This window comes from Notechis scutatus, chromosome 2 (genome assembly GCF_049901735.1).
Source record: "Notechis scutatus isolate UNSWTSFEM ecotype Mainland chromosome 2, rNotScu1.2, whole genome shotgun sequence".
Taxonomy (NCBI): Eukaryota; Metazoa; Chordata; class Lepidosauria; order Squamata; family Elapidae; genus Notechis; species Notechis scutatus.
This window is the reverse complement of record NC_142010.1, coordinates 164,416,161-164,436,682: the sequence shown is the minus strand read 5'-3', so window position 1 is coordinate 164,436,682 and position 20,522 is coordinate 164,416,161. Positions and strand designations below refer to the sequence as shown.

The 20,522-nt window shown below is 38.0% G+C and overlaps 1 protein-coding gene and 1 long non-coding RNA gene across 29 annotated transcripts in view; one reads left to right on the top strand and one right to left on the bottom strand.

Annotated features, from left to right (window-relative positions):
• LOC148132379 (uncharacterized) overlaps positions 1-20,522 on the bottom strand; it is a 531,004-nt gene that overhangs the window by 101,927 nt on the left and 408,555 nt on the right. The window lies entirely within an intron of this gene.
• The window catches only part of ADGRL3 (adhesion G protein-coupled receptor L3), a 573,686-nt gene that overhangs the window by 314,099 nt on the left and 239,065 nt on the right, over positions 1-20,522 (top strand). For 27 of the 28 annotated variants that reach the window (XM_087957273.1, XM_087957271.1, XM_087957269.1 and 24 more), the window contains one exon: positions 3,535-4,335. The exons of the other annotated variant lie outside the window; for it this stretch is intronic. In XM_087957273.1, coding sequence (XP_087813399.1) covers positions 3,535-4,335 — 801 coding nt within the window. The remainder of the gene's footprint in view (positions 1-3,534; positions 4,336-20,522) is intronic. 28 annotated transcript variants of the gene reach the window in all.

Sequence of the window (20,522 nt, the reverse complement as noted above, 5' to 3'; positions counted from 1 at the left end):
CACACAACCACACGGTGCCTCTCCAGCTTCTTACTTTTCACTCCTGCAATTTTTTTCAACCTCCAAGAACTAACGAAGTAGAAGCACAATAACTAGCTAAGAGAATGTTCCTTAATTTTCATCTAAGTACGAATTTGTTTCATTGAACACAAAAATGCTCTTGCTTGGGCACTGGCAGCTATCATTTTAAATATACATTTTTTTTACATACCTCATTCCATTTTCAATGGAAATACAAAGGGACTTGTTTCCCCCTACAATTTGCTCAGTTCAAAGGTCTGGTATTTACAGTGCTTGGGAATGCCTATGTTTAAGGTTACAAGAAAAGTGATGAGGAAAGTATTCAAAGTGATATCTTTCAGTGACAATCCAATGTGTTCAGTATTTGATTTTGAGAGGTATCCTTTAGGGCACATCCACAGCATCAATGTTTCTGTCACCCCCTCATTCATGCAAAAGGAAATAAATTGCTAGGGAATTTTTCCAGTCATGTTTTTTAGTATATCAAATGTGCAGATTTGTCTGATGTTCTGTAAAAGAAAAGAAAAAAAGAGGTTGCAGAGCCAGAAATGAAAGTTTTGAGAATCAGAATTAGGTTCCCAAAAGGAAGTGATATTCAAAACTAATCCTGAAGATAGAGAGTATTGGGTGAATGTACTCCAATAGTCCCAGTGCAAAGGAATACTACTGTAGAAAGAAAGGGAATACATCTCTCTTTGAAATTATATTTTTTTTAAAAGATTGAAAGAAAGAGAAAGTAACTTTTCAAATACAAGCATGAAAGCTGAAAGTTCTGTTCCTACTTTGAGCTGTTACTGCATTTCAATCACTCTTTTAAGGAACAAAGGATATTTGCTGAGAACACTCATGTCCAGGGGTCCTTGGAAATTTAGTCTGACCCTAAGCGTTTGATCTAAAGCAGGGGTGTCCAGCCTTGGCAACTTTAAGACTTGTGGACTTCAACTCCCAGAATTCCTCAGCCAGCTTTGCTGGCTGAGGAATTCTGGGAGTTGAAGTCCACAAGTCTTAAAGTTGCCAAGGTTGGACACCCCTGATCTAAAGCATGGCTGTCCAAACCTTTGGCTTGCCTGGGCCACTTTGAGTGAAGAGGAATTGCCCTGGGTGACATAGAAAATATAACTAATAATCACTTAATAATGTTAAAAATTTACAATTTTGTAGGGCTACATTATTAGCTGTCCAGGGCCATATGTGGCCCATGGTCCATAGGTTCTACGCAGCTGATTTAAGACCCTATATAGGATTAAAAGATGTCTTCTGATTTCTTGAGCCAATAATAAAGTAGCAGAAGTAAAGCAAATTAGGAAAGCCTGGTTTAAACATCTTCCTACACTCAACTAAATATTACCTTACTTACTTAGAATTAAGGTCCAGAGCAAGTAGGCTTAGGATAAAAAAATGCTGTTGGAAGAAACCATTTGGAGGGAATCATTTCCAAACAGAAAGAAACCCAAAGTTCACTATCTAGCTGCAAAAGGAAGAGCCAGAGCTGTCATTTCCCCTCAGTTTTTTCATCTCAAAAGACACCATAGAATATGTGAAACATTTCCCACCCCCAATAGTCTCTGGCAAAGAAAGTACATCCCTTTTTCCTCATGGAACTGTAATTCCTGGGATGTGCAATTCTGATTGGCTTGAAGGCCAAACACAACACTCAGGGACAGGGCTGCCATCAGGAATTCTCGAGGGTGAAATGAGTGCTGGAAAAAGCACCAAAGGGATCAGCATCTGTTGCCAGTTTCTAATTGGAGCTGACGTAGACATACCGAGTAAAGTTTCTATCCTACTTCCTTCTCTGCCTTATTTTTTCAGCCACGGCTGTTGCTGATCTCTTTAAAAAGTATCAGTTTCAATATTAACACATATTTCTTTTTGAAATACCAGTCCTGATGCCAAGCTGAGCTTTAAGTGAGAGACTGGCCTCCATAAATAAGGCTCTGCTATATAGTTTATGTGGGAACACTTCTTCTGCTCATGCTTTGCTTCGGTCCTTCCGATCCAAGATGATGCCATATTCATTCTTTGAACGTTGGGTAGAAATAATAATTGAGAGCCCCCCAGGCTCAGGTGCCAAAAGGAAATTTTTGAAGATGGATTAAACCTGTAAGAAAATTCCCCTTCTGCTTCAGTTGCAAATACCATCCAGTATAAGGATTGTTCTAAGAACCAAAACAGAAGAGGAAAGGATTTGCAGGCCATACTTGCTATTATCCATTAATTGGTACATACATCCCAGCTGATGCTGTTTGCATTTTTATAAACCAACATATTAAATGCAAACATGAATTTCATGCCATACCTTGTTTGGCTTAGTTTTAGACAGGAAAGGGGAATTCTATGCATTACACTTTTTTTGACTATTTCCATTTTTGCTGGGATAATGAGTACAGAACTTAATGTAATAACTGTATACAAAAAATACACCTTATCTGAACCAATGCAATGTAATGCAAGGGATTACATTCTGAAAAATTAAGTACTGGTAGTTCTCAACTTATGACCACAACTGGAACCAAAATTTTCATTGCTAAGCAAGGCACACCCAATCTGATGACCTTTTTGCCATGGTTGTTAAGAAAATCACTGCAATTGTGGTCGATAAGCAAACTTAATTTCCCTCATTGATTTTGCTTGTTGGAAGCTGGTTGGGAAAGTTGCAAATGAATCACGTGACCCTGGACCACTGCAACATCATTGCCAAGTGTGCAAATTTTGATCATGTGACTATCAGAATGCTGTGATGTTTGCAAGCACAAGAACTGGTCATAAATTACTTTTTTTAAGGCCATTGTAACTTTGAGTGATTGCTAAACTAATGGCTATAAGTCAAGGACTACCTGTACAATAGTTAATCATATAGCAAAATTGGCATTTAAAAATGTTTCTTAAAAAGAAACGGAAGTATATCTAAAACCATATTTTGGTGTTGGAGGGAAATAATATTAGTTACAAGATTTGTGGAATGGAACATCTCAGCAGGTCAGTCTTGGCAGTTATGAATTTGCTTAAGTAATGTTTTTATTTTTATGTATTTCAGAGGACATTTTAATGCTTTAACTTAGTCTTCCTGTATTGCATTTTGCTTTTTGCTTTTTATTGCTACTGTTTTTTTTTCCTTCCTCAGGACACATTCTTTTAATTGTTTATTATTTGCTATGGATTCATTCCAAATGTATTTATGTGGCAATTCCCCAGCCCTTTTTAATATTTAAACTGCACACCATAAGAATGATTTCTCTGAAATAGAGTTTAAATGTCTTTTTAGTTGCTTTTTTGGTTTTATAGCAATATATGTTGTATATGTCATGTCAAAGTTAAAAATTATAATCCCTATAAATTTCCCCTTGTAACCTTTTTAGTGCAGAGCACCATTTATGTATTTTTAGAGTTAGGAGAAGATTGATATTTTTAGTTCTTCTCCTGGAACTTGAGTTATAAATGTCTAAGTGCCAAGAAAAGTCTTCTATCACATTTAATAATCAATTTTACTTTTAACCTCTTCCTTCCCTTCAGTTTTTCTTTGCCCTGGACTACTAAAAGGAGTATACCAGAGTGAACATTTATTTGAATCTGATCACCAGTCAGGAGCCTGGTGTAAGGATCCACTGCAGGCTTCTGACAAGATTTACTACATGCCGTGGACACCATACAGAACTGACACTCTGACAGAATATTCTTCCAAAGATGATTTCATTGCTGGAAGGCCAACAACAACGTACAAGCTCCCACACAGAGTGGATGGCACAGGGTTTGTGGTGTATGATGGGGCTTTATTCTTCAACAAAGAAAGAACAAGGAACATTGTCAAATTTGATCTACGGACAAGAATAAAAAGTGGGGAAGCTATCATCGCTAATGCCAACTATCACGATACATCCCCTTATAGATGGGGAGGCAAATCTGATATAGACCTGGCTGTTGATGAGAACGGTCTTTGGGTGATCTATGCAACAGAACAAAATAATGGTAAAATAGTCATTAGTCAGCTAAACCCTTATACCTTGAGGATTGAAGGGACATGGGATACATCCTATGACAAAAGGTCAGCTTCTAATGCATTCATGATCTGTGGCATTTTATATGTAGTGAAATCTGTGTATGAAGACGATGATAATGAAGCTACAGGAAATAAAATTGACTATATATACAACACTGAACAAAGCAAGGAAAATGTAGTGGATGTTCCATTTCCAAATTCATATCAGTATATTGCTGCAGTGGATTATAATCCAAGGGATAACCTTCTTTATGTATGGAACAACTACCATGTGGTTAAATATTCATTGGATTTTGGACCAATGGACAGCAGAACAGGTAAGGTTCTTCGATAAGTTTTATTTTCTGTTATCTCTTGATTTGCAACCAATTTAGTCCGTGGCTAAGGGCAAACTTTTTTCTTCCATTAAAAACAGCAGGATGGGAGTTTGACTGGAAAATAGATCAAAAACGTCTATTTGTGAATGTTTTCTTTCACCTTAAATAGCCTTCCTCTCCTTGACTTCTACTCCAGTGGAGATGAGAAAGACAGTGATGGGATTCATGTATCCCTTTATATAACCCCTTAGGAGGTTTATCATTTATTCAGTTAACATGTTCTCGGTGCAAGTCATTGTTGTTCATTTGCATTGTCATTTATAGAAACATAGAAAACTGACAGCAAAAAAAGACCTAGTGGTCCATTGAGTCTGCACTTTGAAGTTTTTTATTACTATGATTTTATGATTTTTATGATTTTATTTTTGTTGGATGATAAGTATGTGTTTATCCCAAGCATATTTAAACTCAGTTACTGATGACTGACCCACTATCCCTGCTGGAAGTTTGTTCTAAGCTTCCACTATCCTTTTTGTAAAGTAATACTTTCTAACATTACTTCTGAACTTTCTTCCTGACAGTTTGAGGTTATGCTTCCATGTTCTTGATTTTTGCTTAATATTGTACAGCCTCTAGAATGTTACTCATACGTACCCTTAATATATTTAAAGTTTTCAATCATGTCTCCCACTTCTCTTTTGTCCTCTGAGCTGTTACTTATCTCTCTTGATATGTTTTCTCCCTCAGATCTTGCATCATTTTTGTGGCCCATCTTTGGACTCACTTAATGTTATCAATATCTTTTTATAAATGAGATCTCCAGAACTGGACACACTATTCCAAATGGGGTTATCTGAAGCCTTCTATAGATATGGGGTTATCTGAAGCCCTACATAGATTATGATTTATATTACAATTTGAGGTTATATGTAAATTCATAAATTGTGCATTATTCAATGAACCATGTTTAAGCAAAATATATAGCTTAGCTCCATGCTTGAACACAGTCATAATCTTTATAGTTAGAAAATATATCTTGAACCTCAGGCAGCAAGTCAAAGAGAATTCAGTTTTAGGTTAACTCTGCATAGTTGCAGTATATTAGAAAAAGCTGCTTTAGGATGTGAGGAAGCATCTTTTGAATAATTAAAGCAGCCATGTCTTTCTAAGGTTTGTGCTGCTCCAGAAGCGTCTACAAACAAAGACAGAGGCAACCAAACTGAGCTTCCAAAGCACTCAAAATATCCACTTCCTTCAAAACAAAGTACTTTGCACATTCTGCTTTGCATTCCCAAACACATCCTTTTGCAAAGATTGAGAATGTGGAGTGCCACTAGATCACTTTGCAATAATCATGGCATTTAGGTTGGTTAATGTCTTACAAGTGAGGCAATTATTGTAGTGCCTCTTCTATCAGGATGCTAGGCCTGGAAAGCTAAATTCCTCTTGGAAGTCTGGACGGTGAGATCTCCCACCTTCTTTCATGCCTGGTTAAATGATCTCTGCCAGCAATTTTTGTTTAACTATGGTATTGCCTAAAGAAAAGGTGGAATCCTAATGAGACAGCAGAGGCTAAGGTGCTGAACAGTAATTCCCTAACAATATTTTTGAGACATGATCCCACAGGAAAAACCAGAATCCTTGTAAAATACTGCCACCAATGCCCAGTCCTGCCAGATGGTTAAGAAAGCCACCATGTTCAGCAATAGGAGATAAAGCTAAGGTGGCAATGGAGCGGCAGTTTCCCTGCTGAATGAACTCTTTGTGATATTCAGTGGTAAGGAAAACTGATTTTCATACACAAAAAAGTATCCCAATTAACAAAAAACTGCTAAAAGTGAAAAAGTCTGCCATAAAGGGACCGTGTATCAAGATGTTGATCAATGTGGAATTCCTTTAGTCACAGTGTTAATTCAAGCATGCAAAACCTGGATGGACTTGGGAGACATAAAAAGCAAATTTTAGAAACAAAGCAAATAATTGAAAAATGTGGCTTGGCATAAATATAGAGGAAATATTTGGAGCTTTATTAGTTGGGATGCTTCAGAAGAGAAATTCATCACCCCATATAGAGAAGATGTTTCTGACTCATGGTTAAGCCATCCAGGAACATGGTAGAAGGCCATTTGTAGCTTTTTTGTTAAAAGCAATGCTTCAGAAAATAATTTCCAGTTAATGAAAGAAAAAATTTATTTACTTATTAAATAAGTAAATACTTATTATGTCTTTATTTTGTGTAGTTCAAAGTAATAATGTTCCTTTTTCTTTGTTCCATACAACAACAACTTTGTGAGATAGATTGGGCTGGGAGAATATGATTGGCCCAAGTTACCCAACTGGCTTCCATGCCTACTAGAAGGCTTAAACTCATGGTCTCCCGGATATTCCAAGCTTTTCTAATTGATCAAAATGATTTTTAATTGATTACCTTAACAACTGCTACATGAATGTTATATTTTCTAAAGCACCATTGACTGTTTAGAAAACAGTATACTGTTGCAGTGTTGAACATTTGTATACTGTTGTTTTCTGGAAGCTTTAATGTAGATTGAAATGAGATGGTTATTTCCATTTTGTAGTCAGAGGAATGAAACCAAAGAATGAAGGAATTCAGCAGAGGATTAGCAGACCATCAATTTTCAGCAGCAAGTCAGACAAAATGGGAATTAAATAGAAACACAGAGGAAGGAAATGAATTCGTGGTTTGGCAAGGAAAGAAAGGTGCCTTATATAGTACAGGGAATAGAAAGATAGCCATCAAGATATGTTTTTATTTGTTTTGTTCCTATAGCATTGATTTTTTTTTGAAGAGCAACACTTTACCTAATCTCTGGAGTGACATAGAAGAAATCTAAAAATACACAGCTGTGACTCATTTACTGGTAGAATATTGTATCTGTTCCTACACACTATCTTTCAGTACAAACAAATCTGAACTTGTTTATATTAAAGTTTTAAAATATCAATTGGCCCTATTACCACCCTGTGTTGATATAGTTGTAGAATACTGAACTACAGGCAATAATTCTTTATGGAGATAATTGTGGTCATGAAGGGCATCTTGCCAAGTGCTCTGTATATAGTGTAGCCTTTCTTTTCAGTGGCCATGATTAAATAAAAATCTTAAAATATATGTTCCAGTTTCAAAAAGACCCCTAAAATGATGCAAAACGATACAATAAAATAGAATATTTTTTAAAAAAAAACAGTCTAAACTACAGAAACAATAGTCATTGAGACACCACCAAATATTGCCAGGATTCCATAGAATTTAGTAGCAGTGATCACCTCCCAGACTACCAATGTTCAGAGAAAGAAGAGGCTTTCCTGAGTGCCAGCAGAGATGGTGCGAGTTGACCTTGGGTGGGACTTTGCTTCAAAGGAGAGGAATAGCTACAGAAAAAACATGCCCTTGTGTGCCTGATATGGGAAGGATAGTACTTCAGAAGTCATTCATCATTCTTACTGGATTAGCAGAAGCTGTTGAGGGAATGTGGTCCCACAAATATCCAGAGCCTAAATTGTAGTTGTCAAGACTGGCAGGGGCACAGTTAGGAGTTACACAAAATGCTTATAGCAAAGTCCAGGGAAGCAGCTCTCATCTCCTCAGTATTAGTAGTAATTATTAATTGATCGTTGTGGCCATATCAGATCAAATAAAAATAAAATACAGGATCTAATTCCAAGATAAAATAGATAGAAATGAAATACCCATAGGAATTTCCAGGAACAAGATTAGGAGTCAGAACTTTATCAACAGACCCAAAGTCCTAGACTTTGTAAATACCACCAAAGGATGACAAAGTGCGATCCTCAGGTCCTACTCATTTTCCTTATCTTCAAGCTTAGAGCCTCTGACTTCTCAAGGCAGAGTGGTTCAGAAACCTGCAAGTTACAGAACTGATTTTTCCAGGTAAGAATTATTGGATCAGAATAATCCCTAAATACTATTAAGGTAACAAGCATACTTATCACTTCAGAGATAGGAAATGGACATTTTAATCTTGTTTATTACATATTTCTGGATTATATATCATTTACAGCTCAAAGGAAGGAAAATACAGTAAAATAGGACTCATTATATCATAAAGGAAAACCAAACTGAAGTATATTGTTTCACGAAAGAAAAGCAAATAAAAGATTATAAGTTGTTTCTATACTTTCATTCTTTTGTATACATTAAGACAGTGGTTAACTGAAAACCCTAGGCCAGTGGTCCCCAACCTTTTTTATGCCGCGGCCCGGTACCGGCATCAGCTGGGCGCCGCCATCTTGTTTTGATGAAAAAGTGCTTCCAGTGAGCTTTCTACCGGAAAAGCTCACCGGAAGCACTTTTTCATCAAAACAAGATGGCGGCGCCCAGCAAACCAGCGGCCCGGTAGGATTTGTTCCACGGACCGGTACCGGTCCGCGGACCGGTGGTTGGGGACCCCTGCCCTAGGCTACTTATTTAAAAAACAACAACCTGTAAATGCACCTGCTACAAACAATTGCTGCCCTTTATAAAATATGTAATATTTTATATATCCCCATAATAAAATATGTAATATCAATAAAAATAGAAGAATATTTTTGGGATTTATTAAACATTAAAACTGTTTTAAACAAAGTTATTTAACAGAATTTGTACTTATTATAGATACTGTAAATGTAGATAGACATAGACATACAGTAGACATATACATACACATATCTTTAAACCTGAGACATTGATTTCACTGGATTTGGGGAATTTTGTATTTTTGTTTGTTTGTTTTCTCCACAAGGCAACCTAAAATCTTGTGCAGCATAAAATAGAGTGCCATATAATAGGACATATAGAAAAGCAAAAAATCCCATTTGGAAGAATAAACAAATCACTTAAAGGAGTTATAGATTCAATATAAGATCTAAAATATTCTATTAATAAAAATTATTAAATACATAATAGTGCCATTAGGGACATGTTTTAGGGAATACAGAGATCAAATCATATTTTTTTATCCTGATTTATTTTTAAATTATTAATGTAACATGAAATACGTACATCAAACCTTCCACCCAACTGCATATTACTTTAAAGAAAAATCCAAAAATTGATGTCATAAAATAAAAAGTTAAAAATAAACTAGGAGAAAAAGGAGACAGAGATATACTTTAGCAGGCAATGTTTACATTGTGAATTTTAAATGTTAGAACATAGTCAATGATTTTTGCTCAAAATGCATGCAACATTTTAAAAACATTTTAAACATTTTAAAAAAAGAAAGAAAACTATAGTGGCACACAGTAGGAAAACACACTATTTATTTACTTATATAAAGTAAAGCAAAAATATAAGTATCACTAAATAAGTATCACTAAAAAACATGTATATAGTGGTTATTTCTTGATTAGGGAGGAAGACAGAAGAGCAGGGTCAGGAAAAATAGAGTATATCTGACAGTAGGTATTACTAAGCCTATTACTAATTCAGTCCAGAGCTTCCAGACTGTTTTATTCCCAGAACAGTAGATTTTGCACACTAAGGTTTCATCTTTTGTTTCCTGTTGCTGCTGTTTCCTTCTTTTTCTCAGGCATGCATTCTCTCCTAGCCCAAAATATGAATGGATATGGGGGGGGACAGTATTCCGCCAAACAAGATACCAAATTTATTAATGTAAAGAACATAGAAATAAAAGAGACAAAACCCAAATAAAATACAGAGCATTAAGTCCCCAAATCCTCCCCAAAAAGCTCTGTCTTCAGCTTTTTCCAGAATGCAACAATGTTGAAGAAAACATTAATCTCTAATGGGTGGTCTTTCCAGAGGGCCAGCTTCAGCACCAAAAGACAGCACTTCTGGGCTTCAGCCCTTTACCACCTGAAAATGGGAGAATGGTAGTTGTTTCTCCCAGCATAATCAGACTTACTCTAATAGGGAGATATAATCCTGCAGATAACTAGGCTCCCAGCCATACATGACTTTATAAGTTAATACCAACACTTAAATTCCACTTGGAAGCTACTGTACTGGGAAGCCAATGCAGACCTGCAGAATTAATGCAATATGTGCCTAGTAGTCGATTCGTATGAGCGCCTGAGCCAATGTGTTTTGTATCAACTGAAGCTTTCAGATGTTCTTTAAAGGCAGCACCATGTAGAGTAACAATTTACTCTTACTCTCATGGTGCTGCCTTTAAAGAACATCTGAAAGTCTAAATAGCTAGTTATGAGGATAAGAGCCACTATAGTTGGGTCCTCTCATCCAAAGTACAACTGGTGCCCTACTTAAAACTAGACAAAGGTCACCTGGTCACAATTTCTACATGCTGATCTGTCAAGAGCCCTGAGTGCAGGAAGATGCCTCCCACTCCAGCCATGGACTTGCTCCTTCAGTAACCCTGTACAGAGATTAAATGGAGTGCAGAGCATCCCCAATGCATAAACAGTAGCTCTTTCTTCCTAGAATTTAATTTTTTGTTTCTTCCATCCACACCCATGCAGCCCTCAGGCACCAAGTCTGACAGCTTCTCTGGCCTGAACAAGGTTGCAATGCGTAGTGGGATACCATGTTACATTGATGATACTGAACCCTTAACCATAAAATATATCTCCCAGCAGCTCCATGTAGATGATTAATAGCAAGAGAGGGAGAGAGCATTGACCCCTGGGGTATTCCACAAAGGAGCAACCATGGCAGTGGTAGGGTTCAAATTTTTTTACTACCAGTTCTGTGGACGTGGCTTGGTGGGTGTGGCAAGGGAAGGATACTGTCAAATCTCCAGTCAGAGGTGGCATTTGCTGGTTCTCCGAACTACTCAAAATTTCTGCTACCAGTTCTCCAGAACTGGTCAGAATCTGCTGAATACCACCTCTGAACCATGATCTCTTTCCTCCAACTACCACTGATTGTAACACACTGCTAAGCAAGGAGATGAACCATTGGCAGACAGTGCCTCCAATCACTAATCTTTGCAGCCGTCTAGAAGGACGTCATGAGTCAGTGGTATTAAAAGCTGCTGAAAAGTCCAAAAGCACCAAGTCAAGCATATTGTCCCTGTCTAGGTATCAACATAGATCATCAGTCACAGTTACCGGTGTCATGTGAAGTGCATAAAGCATGCTTTACTTCCAGATACGCATTCATTAGATGAAAACATTCATATAGAAAAGTAAGCAATAAACTCACCAGATAAATAGCACAATTGTCAGTTCTCCACTGCCACCAAAGCTTTTTTGTCCAGGTCAGATTCATCTATAAAAGCACTATTTCATAATTAAATAAACCTATAAAAATACAGAGCTAGAAATAAATGACTTTTTACAAATTGTCTTTTCAATATAAGTATAGTAATTAAAATAAAATAACACATTAAAATAAGTATGAATATATGGACATCTTAATTAGTTGAAAGCAGTAGAACTATATTTTAAAATATAAAGTTATTAGTATTCATCTCTTTTTCAGTGAGCTATATTTAAAAAAAAGTTGTCCACTATTTTCGGTCTCCTACACATACTTTGGGAGCTGCCCAGTGTTATATGAATTCTCATCCCTCAAAAGTTTTGTTATAATGTCAGTATCTGAAGATCTATTCTACTGCCAAGTATGGTCTATTCCCCCAAAAATCCTTATTGAGGTGGCATATAATTAGGAGGAGAATAAATAATATGATTTTTCCCCAGTTTCTTTCCTACAATAGATAGTTTCATAATGAACCAAGGAAATGCGGACAAATATCCCATAAAGGATTGTTGGGGCCTGAGATACATTTTAATGCAAGAAAAGGAAGAATAAATTTGGGAAATAGGGTGATTTATCATGCTTGCTTTTAAATTTATGGTACCATTTGAAAAAAATGAAGTTGTTGATGATTTCCAAGTTAGCCCCAAATCATAGTCATAAATCTGGCTCTGTGGGTTGACTCTATTATAAATAAATATATTCAAGGAAGAAGTAATATAATTCAGATTTCCTCTTGATGGACCAATTTGAACTCAACTATTTTTTACAATATAAGATAGATAAGTGATATCTTGGCATTTGAAGCATCGTCTTTCAAGGTTATAATACTGATTTATTAATTCATGTTATTATACATGGTACAACCGTTTCTACTTGTAGGAATGTTGCTGGAAGCCCAGGGGTTTAACTTATTTAGAGAAAATCCCTTGGCCCTTATTCTTATCTATTCTTTACATGGATTTTTCAATGTGGAAAGAGGAAAAAGCATTCATTGTGTAGTAGATGAGTTAGACTGAGTTCCGTATAATATTATTGAATGAGTCTGTCTTCTTGTTCTACTGGATCTGTCAATACCATATTCTTTAACAGACTATCTAGGAGTACTTCAATGGCACAATATTGTTTCTCTACATTCTGCTGCATATTTCTTGAGTGAGTAGTTCTATGTGCAATACACCAGGCAATGCCAGATTTAGGTATATGTTAAAAAAGCTGCCGCTTAGGTATGGAATCATAAAATCATAAGGCTGGAAGTGACCATGAAAGTCTTATAGTCAACCCCTGCCCAAGGCAGGAGATCTTATACTATTCCGAACAAATGGCTGTCCAATATTTTCTTGAAATGCTTGAGTGATGGAGCACCCACAATTCTAGGAAGTTAGCTGTTCCATTGAATAAATGTTCTTACTGCCAGGAAATTTCTCCTTAGTTCCAGATTGGATCTCTCTTTAATGAACGTCTGCCTGTTGCTTCTTGTTTTGCTCACATTTGCTTTGGAAAATAAGTTGATACTCTCTTCCCTGTGAAAGGCTCACAAGTACTTGGACGATAGCTATCATTTCACCCCTAATAAGCCTTTTCTTCATTAGGCCAGACATACCTAGTTCCTTTAACATTTCATCATATAGTTTAGCCTCCAGACCCTTTTATGATCTTTGTTGCATTTCTCTGCACTAGGGCCTCTAAATCCTTTCTGTACTGTGGTGACCAGAATTGGATGCAGTATTCCGAGTGTGGCCTTGCTAATGCAGTATAGAGCAGTACTATTACTTCTCTTGATCTTGATACTATATCCCTTTGTTGATGCATTCTAGAACTATATTGGCTTTGTTGGCAGCTGCAATACTCTGCTGGCTCCTACTTAAGTGGTGGCCCACCAAGACACCAAGATCCCTCTCACAGTTACTAGTGTTGAGTCATGTACTGTCTATATTCTATAGCTGGCTTTTGTTTGTTTGTTTTTTGCTGCCAAAGAGCAGAACCTTGCTTTTCTCTCCGCTGAACTGCATCTTGTTGCCTAGGGCCTAACACTCAAATCTATCAAGATCCTTCTGAATCATGGGTTTATCTTCCAGGCTGTTAGCAATTCACCCCAGTTTGGTATCTTCTGCAAATTTGTTGAGTTCCCCTTCTAACCCCTCATCTAAATCATTTATAAGATGTTGACAGCCAAGACTCTATATGTAGCTTCCTAGCTTTATATAGCTTAGGACCTCACCAAATCTAAATAAAGCACCGGCTTCAGGCTTAGCCCAATTAGAAATAAAATGTATGTTGACTGTTCTGGCCCCATGTTCTTTTTTTAAAACAAACCTTTAAGGTAACTATTTTGGTGTTTAAGTGATTGATTACTAATTCTTGTTTGCAGAATTCATCTGTCTTTGTGAACCTACAATCAGATCTAACTGGGTTGAGGGAATGTGAGTCAATGATACTATTGTCAATATATGTCAAAATAAGTACTTTCTAGTCCAGAATAAATAGAGGGGGAAAACTGAAGAGATGGAAGCTCAAGTACTAGATTTTTTTTTATTTGAAAAGAAAAAGAGACAAAAGATAATCCTTTTTAAGGTTCTTAATACCTTCCATTCTAAAACTTTTCTAATGAATTTTTATTGCTTTTTAAATAGTAATAGAAAAAGAAGAAAAAGAAAAAACAAAATATAAGGATACAAACATAACAAGTAAAAATACAACAGAAAATAAAATAAGATATTGAAGGATTTTATTTTATCTACCATATATACTCGAGTATAAGTCGACCCGAATATAAGCCGAGGCACCTAATTTTACCACAAAAAACTGGGAGTTTTTTTTTTGACTCGAGTATAAGCCGAGGGTGGGAAATGCAGCAGCTACTGGTAAATTTCAAAAATAAAAATAGATACCAATAAAAACTTTCACTAGGACAGTTGAGAATAAGTTTGATGTTCACAATTTCCTCTTTGAAAGAGACCAGTAAATAGGGAACAAGAAGATGAAGAAAAATAAGTGTGTTTTTCACACTTTTCACACTGCAGTGGACAAAAATGGCATCGTAGGAACAGGCTTATTCTCAGTCCAAAGGTTTTTTTGTGATTTCTTCCCTGATTTAAGGGAAATTTGGGAAACGATATCACTATCATGAAAGGTTTACTAACCCAAAGAAGATGATGATGACAGTGGGAGGCAGGAGTCACTTCTCCTTGCAAGAAAAAAGCAAGAGCCGTTCTTATGATCTCTCTCTCTCTCTCTCTCTTAATACAGTCAAGCCCTTTCCAGCACGCTGGGATCTGTAGCCTCAGCTTTGTACCTTGCAAATGCAAAATCCCGGGTTTTCCATTTGCAAGGTGCAAAGCGGCGGGGAGGATCGCGCATGCTGGAAAGGGCTTGACTGTATTACGGGAGAGAGAGAGAGATCATAAGAACGGCTCTTGCTTTTTCACAAGGGAGAGTGACCCCTGCCTCCCACTGTCATCAACATCTTCTTCTTTGGGTTAGTGAATCAATTAATTTGGGAAATGATCTCACTATCATGAAAGTCAGTGTTCTCTGCCCGTGGGGCGTTAAGAAAACGCCCGCGGCATATCCACGCCCGTGTAAGGGAATCAGAAATCCCGCGTTCAACGCCTAGCACGCAGCTGTGAGCAAATACTGGGAAAACCTGATTGATCAGAAGGAAGGAGGCAAAAGAGGGAGGGGGTGGACGGAGGTCCCACTGGTATTTGTGAAACACTTGGTCGGCAGCGCTTAAAGTCAACGTCCTGGCTCCCACCCACCCACCCACCCAAAGCCACGAAGTCCCAATTGCGCAGCCCAGAATCGCCCTCCCTCGGGGCAGCAACGACGCTGTGCAATAAAAGCGCCCTGGCTCTGGGCTCTAGGCTCATAAAACAACGCGAGCCGAGAAATGTTGGCTCCGCTCAGCTTGTTCCCTCAGCCCCAGCTGCTTTCAGTCCACTGGGAGGAGGGGAGGGAGGTGGTGGCGGCAAGCTCGCGTTGTTTTCTGAGCTCCAGGCTCATAAAAAGCGCGAGCGAGGCTTCGGCTCCCGCTCAGCTTCGTTTCCTCAGCCCCAGCTCTCTCAGTCGCTCGGGAGGAGGGAGGAGGTGGTGGCGGCTGCTCGCGCGTTTTCTGAGCTCTAGGCTCATAAAAAATGCGAGCCGAGGTCTTCTGCTCCGCTCAGCCGTTTCCTCAGCCCCAGCTGCTTTCAGTCCGCTCGGGAGGAGGAGGAGGAAACGGCTGAGCAGAGCCGGGAGCGACTCGGCTCGCTTTTATGAGCCTAGAGCTCAGAAACAACGTGAGCAGCCGCCACCACCTCCTCCTCCTCCTCCCGAGCGGACTGAAAGCAGCTGGGGCTGAGGAAACGGCTGAGCGGAGCAGAAGTTTACCTCGGCTCGCGTTGTTTATGAGCCTAGAGCTCAGAAAACAACGCGAGCAGCCGCCACCACCTCCTCCCCTCCTCCCGAGCGGACTGAAAGCAGCTGGGGCTGAGGAAACGGCTGAGCGGAGCAGAGTGACGCGGCTCGCGTTGTTTTATGAGCCTAGAGCTCAGAAAAGCAACGCGAGCAGCCGCCACCACCTCCTCCCCTCCTCCCGAGCGGACTGAAAGTAGCTGGGGCTGAGGAAACGAAGCTGAGCGGAGCCGAGCGACCTCGGCCGCATTTTTCTGAGCCTAGAGCTCAGAAAACAACGCGAGCAGCCGCCACCACCTCCTCCCCTCCTCCCGAGCGGACTGAAAGCAGAGAAAGCTGAAAGCAAGAACTTTTCTGCTTCCGATTACCCCATGCTTAAAAGTTGCAAAGGAAACACGGAAGCAGGAAGCGGCTGCCCAGCTCCGGAGCTCCACACCATTTTTTTTCAGAGGGAATCTGACTCGAGTATAAGCCAAGGGGGTTTTTTCAGCACAAAAATGGGCTGAAAAACTCGGCTTATACTCGAGTATATACGTGTATATAGCACTGGTGTGACTTTGGAACCAGCAATTACAGGCTATTAATTGCAGGTGCTTTGGCTGGGCAATTATTGGCTATTAAGTCAAAGGCAGATAAAGCCAAACAGTCTAGAAAACTTGCAGAGATATTTCCAAGAATCATTTATTTATTTGGAAACTAATAGTTCTTACCACTCATTTTAATGAGGAATCACTTACAAAAGATGAAAAGATGGTATTTACTAAGGGCCAAGCTAAATGTATATGGTAAATTAATGGAAGCCACTATCAAGCAAGTTATGTTCTACTGAGTAACCATCTTAGAAACCTATTTAATGTAAGAAGTTCATTGAAGATGCAAATTTAACATTTTTATAGAGAATTTCTAGAGGAATATCAATATTATGCTGCATATTACTACTGGATTCTGAATGACTTGCAACTGACCTTCGATATATTGATATAATCTTGACTAAAATTGATTTTTGCCCTATCTGCTTGACTTGTTTAATCCTTTGGATAGTTTTGCAAATATATTAAGGAAGTTTTAGAAAGAAAAACATTTATTTCATGCATTTCCCTTATGTGCTTAGTTTCAATGAGATTTCATAGAAAAGAAATTTCTCTTGATCAACATTTGGGCAATATGCATGCAAGAACTTGCATGCTCCTCTTTATACTTAGATTGCTAGAAAAAAACATTTACCATTGGGAAATTATATCTCTAATTTAAGAGTCCCAATGAAGGGCCTTTGGTTTGGCCATAAATCTTATTTGAAGAAAGCTGTAATACCCCCTAGCTTACTACGTCAACTAATTGGCCTAAAATATTTAGGTTTCCATTCTATTCCTTTCTTTATGACTTGGAACATTTAAACTCATCATGCAATATGTAGGAATATTGCCAGTATTATTAAATGGACTGACAAATAAAAAATGATCTATTCTGGATTTTGTTTCTATATTTTGGAGGATAGAATATCTTCACTGATTTTCACCAGGGCCTTTATGAAGCTATAGAATCTGCTCTTGCATTTTCTGAAATTCTGAAATTTTCTGGTAACCAAAGAGGAAGGTTAGCAGAAAGGAATAAATCTATCAGAAGAAACCATTAAATGTGTATTTATATATATTCTCAGTCTTTTGACTAAAATCAAATGTAATATATGGATTAGTAATTTCTCTTCTCAAACTGGTAATTTAAAAATTATTTCTTAATCAAATGTATATAGCCACTCATATCATCAAAGGCAACTCTGGGTTGTGAACAAGAATTAATAAAAACAATAAGTAAAAATATTCCTGAATTTCTGGTCACCTTTTTCAATGAATCTTGATCCTTAGTCATACCATACTTCCCCGTACACTACTTGCGCAGTGAGGTAAGTTTGCCTGGGGCTCGTGTGCCCGCACAAATGGCTCTGCGTGCCACCTGTGGCATGCGTGCCATAGGTTCGTCATCATAGGTATAGGGTCTCCTGCTTGAGTAGGAGGTTGGACTACAAGGCCATCAAGGTCCCTTCCAGTTCTATTTTGAGTTATTGAAATAATACGATGTATTTTTTGGTCAAGTCCTGGCCTCTGTAGATTAGAATTCCTGTCAGGTTCATATGCAATCATATATAGATGTATGCAGAAATATTATTCTTCTATGGGGAGGAAAAAGAATTATATGTAATAAGTCATCCTTTCTTTTCTTAATCTCAAGATTCATTTCCTTGCCGGTCAAGATTAGCTTTGGCCCCATTGCTTTATGGGTCAATGTAGGGCAGCTTTACCTTACTCTCAAGTGTCTCCATATTTTTGGAATTATATTTTCTGGTAGGTCCTAAATAAGAATGCAAATGGTATTTGCTTTCAGGTATTTTACACTAAATTGCCAGTTCTCCGATAAGAAGCAATACTATATAGTGATCTATTCTTAGTTCAAAACCTTTGAACAAAGCAATATACTGTATATTAGGAAAAGATATTTAAGGAAATTGTTCAAAGCCATTTATTAAACGGGGTTGTATAAAAATAATGATTTATTGCTCATTTTGTTATCAATAGTTTACATTAGGAAAAGTTGCATAAATTATCTCAAACAACCTCCAAATGTAGATAAAGAATCCATAATAACAGACTCAGAAGGGAACTTAGAGGACTTCTAGTCCAACCCCCTGCTCAAATAGGAGATGCTGTGCCATTCCAGATAAATGTCTGTCCAGTCATTTCTTTAAAATCTCCAGTGATAGAGCACCCACAACTTCTGGAGGGAAGACCTTCCACTAATTAATTGTCAGGAAACTTCTAAGTTGGGTCTCTCCTTGAAAAGTTTCCATCTATTATTTCTTGGCTTTCCCTCAGGTGCTTTAGAGAATAGGTTGATCCCCTCTTCTCTGTGACAGCCCTTCAAATATTGGAAGACCGCAATCATGTCACCCCTAGTCCTTCTCTTCGGTAGACTGACATACCCAGTTCCTGCAATCCTTCATCATAGGTTTTAGTCTGCAATCCCCTTATCATATTTGTTATTCTTCTCTGCACCCTTTCTAGAGTATTTTTTGCATGGTGGTAACCAAAACTGGATGTACTATTCCAAAAGCAGTATAAAGTGATCTTGAGCAATGCATTGCTGTACTGATGCATCCCAAGGCTACATTGGCTTTTTTGGCAGCTGCAATACATTGCTGTCTCATATTGTCTATTTGGACTCCTAGATCCGTCTCATGTTTACTGCTCTTGAGTACCTATTTTATACCTATGCACTTTGTTTTTCTTGCCCAGGTGTAAAAACCTTAATTTTCTCACAGCTGAACTACATTTTGGTGGATAGGGATATTCAGAAAATAGTTAATTTTATGCAATTGAAAATAATCCCTTGAATATATACTCGTATGACATGTTAAGTGAATGTTTTCAACTGATTCAAACATTCATAAATAAATAATACCTGAAAAAGTCAAAGAGGAGGACAAACTATACAAGTATTGGTTTCTTTTCCCATGTTCAAAAAGATGTTGAGATTGTAGAAAAAGTACAGAGAAGGGCAACCAGGATGATTAGGGGACTGGAGACTAAAACATATGAAGAACAGTTGCAAAAACTGGCCATAGCTAAGTGGCCATAGTTCATAGTGAAGAGAAGGACCGGAGTGACAGGATAGCAGTGTTCCAATATTTGAGGGGCTGTCACAGAGAGGAGGGGATCAACCTATTTTCCAAAGCACCCAAAGGCCAGGCAAAGAACAATGGATGGAAATTGATCAAGGAGAGATTCAACCAAGAAATAAGAAATTTTCTGACAGTGAAAACAATCAACCAATGGAACACCTTGTCTTCAGAAGTTGTGGGTGCTTCATCACTGGAAGCTTTCAAGAAGACACTTGTTAGGAATGATCGTCACCTAACAATTGGGTTGGCAATATATAAACCAGGATAGTCATTTAATACTGTTGTATCTTTAAGAGAATGTTGTTATTGTGATTGGCTGAGATTCCTCCAACGGCCATAAGATGGAGCCAAAAACCTGGTTTGTTCTTTTTTGCATTTCCTTTGCTTTCCTTTTGCCTTTTGCCTGATCATCATTCTGCTTGAATTGCTGTGAGTCTTGCAACTATTTGCAAACTGCGTTTACTGAACTTTGTTTATGATACTGGTAAAGAAAAGGACTTCATTTTTGGATTATCCCTGGACTGATTATTTTGAATACTGACTGCTTTAACCGTATATGATTTGGACTGTTTGTTGGACTTTGTTTACCCGTTTACAGGAAGTAAAACTTACATTTTACTATTCAGTGTATCTGTGTGCTGGTTGTGTGTTATTCATCACCACTCTCACTATGTTTCCCTGAGTGTACTCATTCTCCTAACAGGGAATACCTCAACAACACTGGACAGCCATCTGTCAGAAATTGTATAGAGTCTTCTGCTTGAGCGGGGGTGGGGGTTGGACTAGATGATCTACAAGGTCCCTTCCAACTAAGTTATTTTATTCTATATTAGGAATGTTGAAGGAAAGGCTAAACTCTCTGAGAAGGGCAAGCAGGCATAATTTATACACATGACATAACCTACAGTATATTTG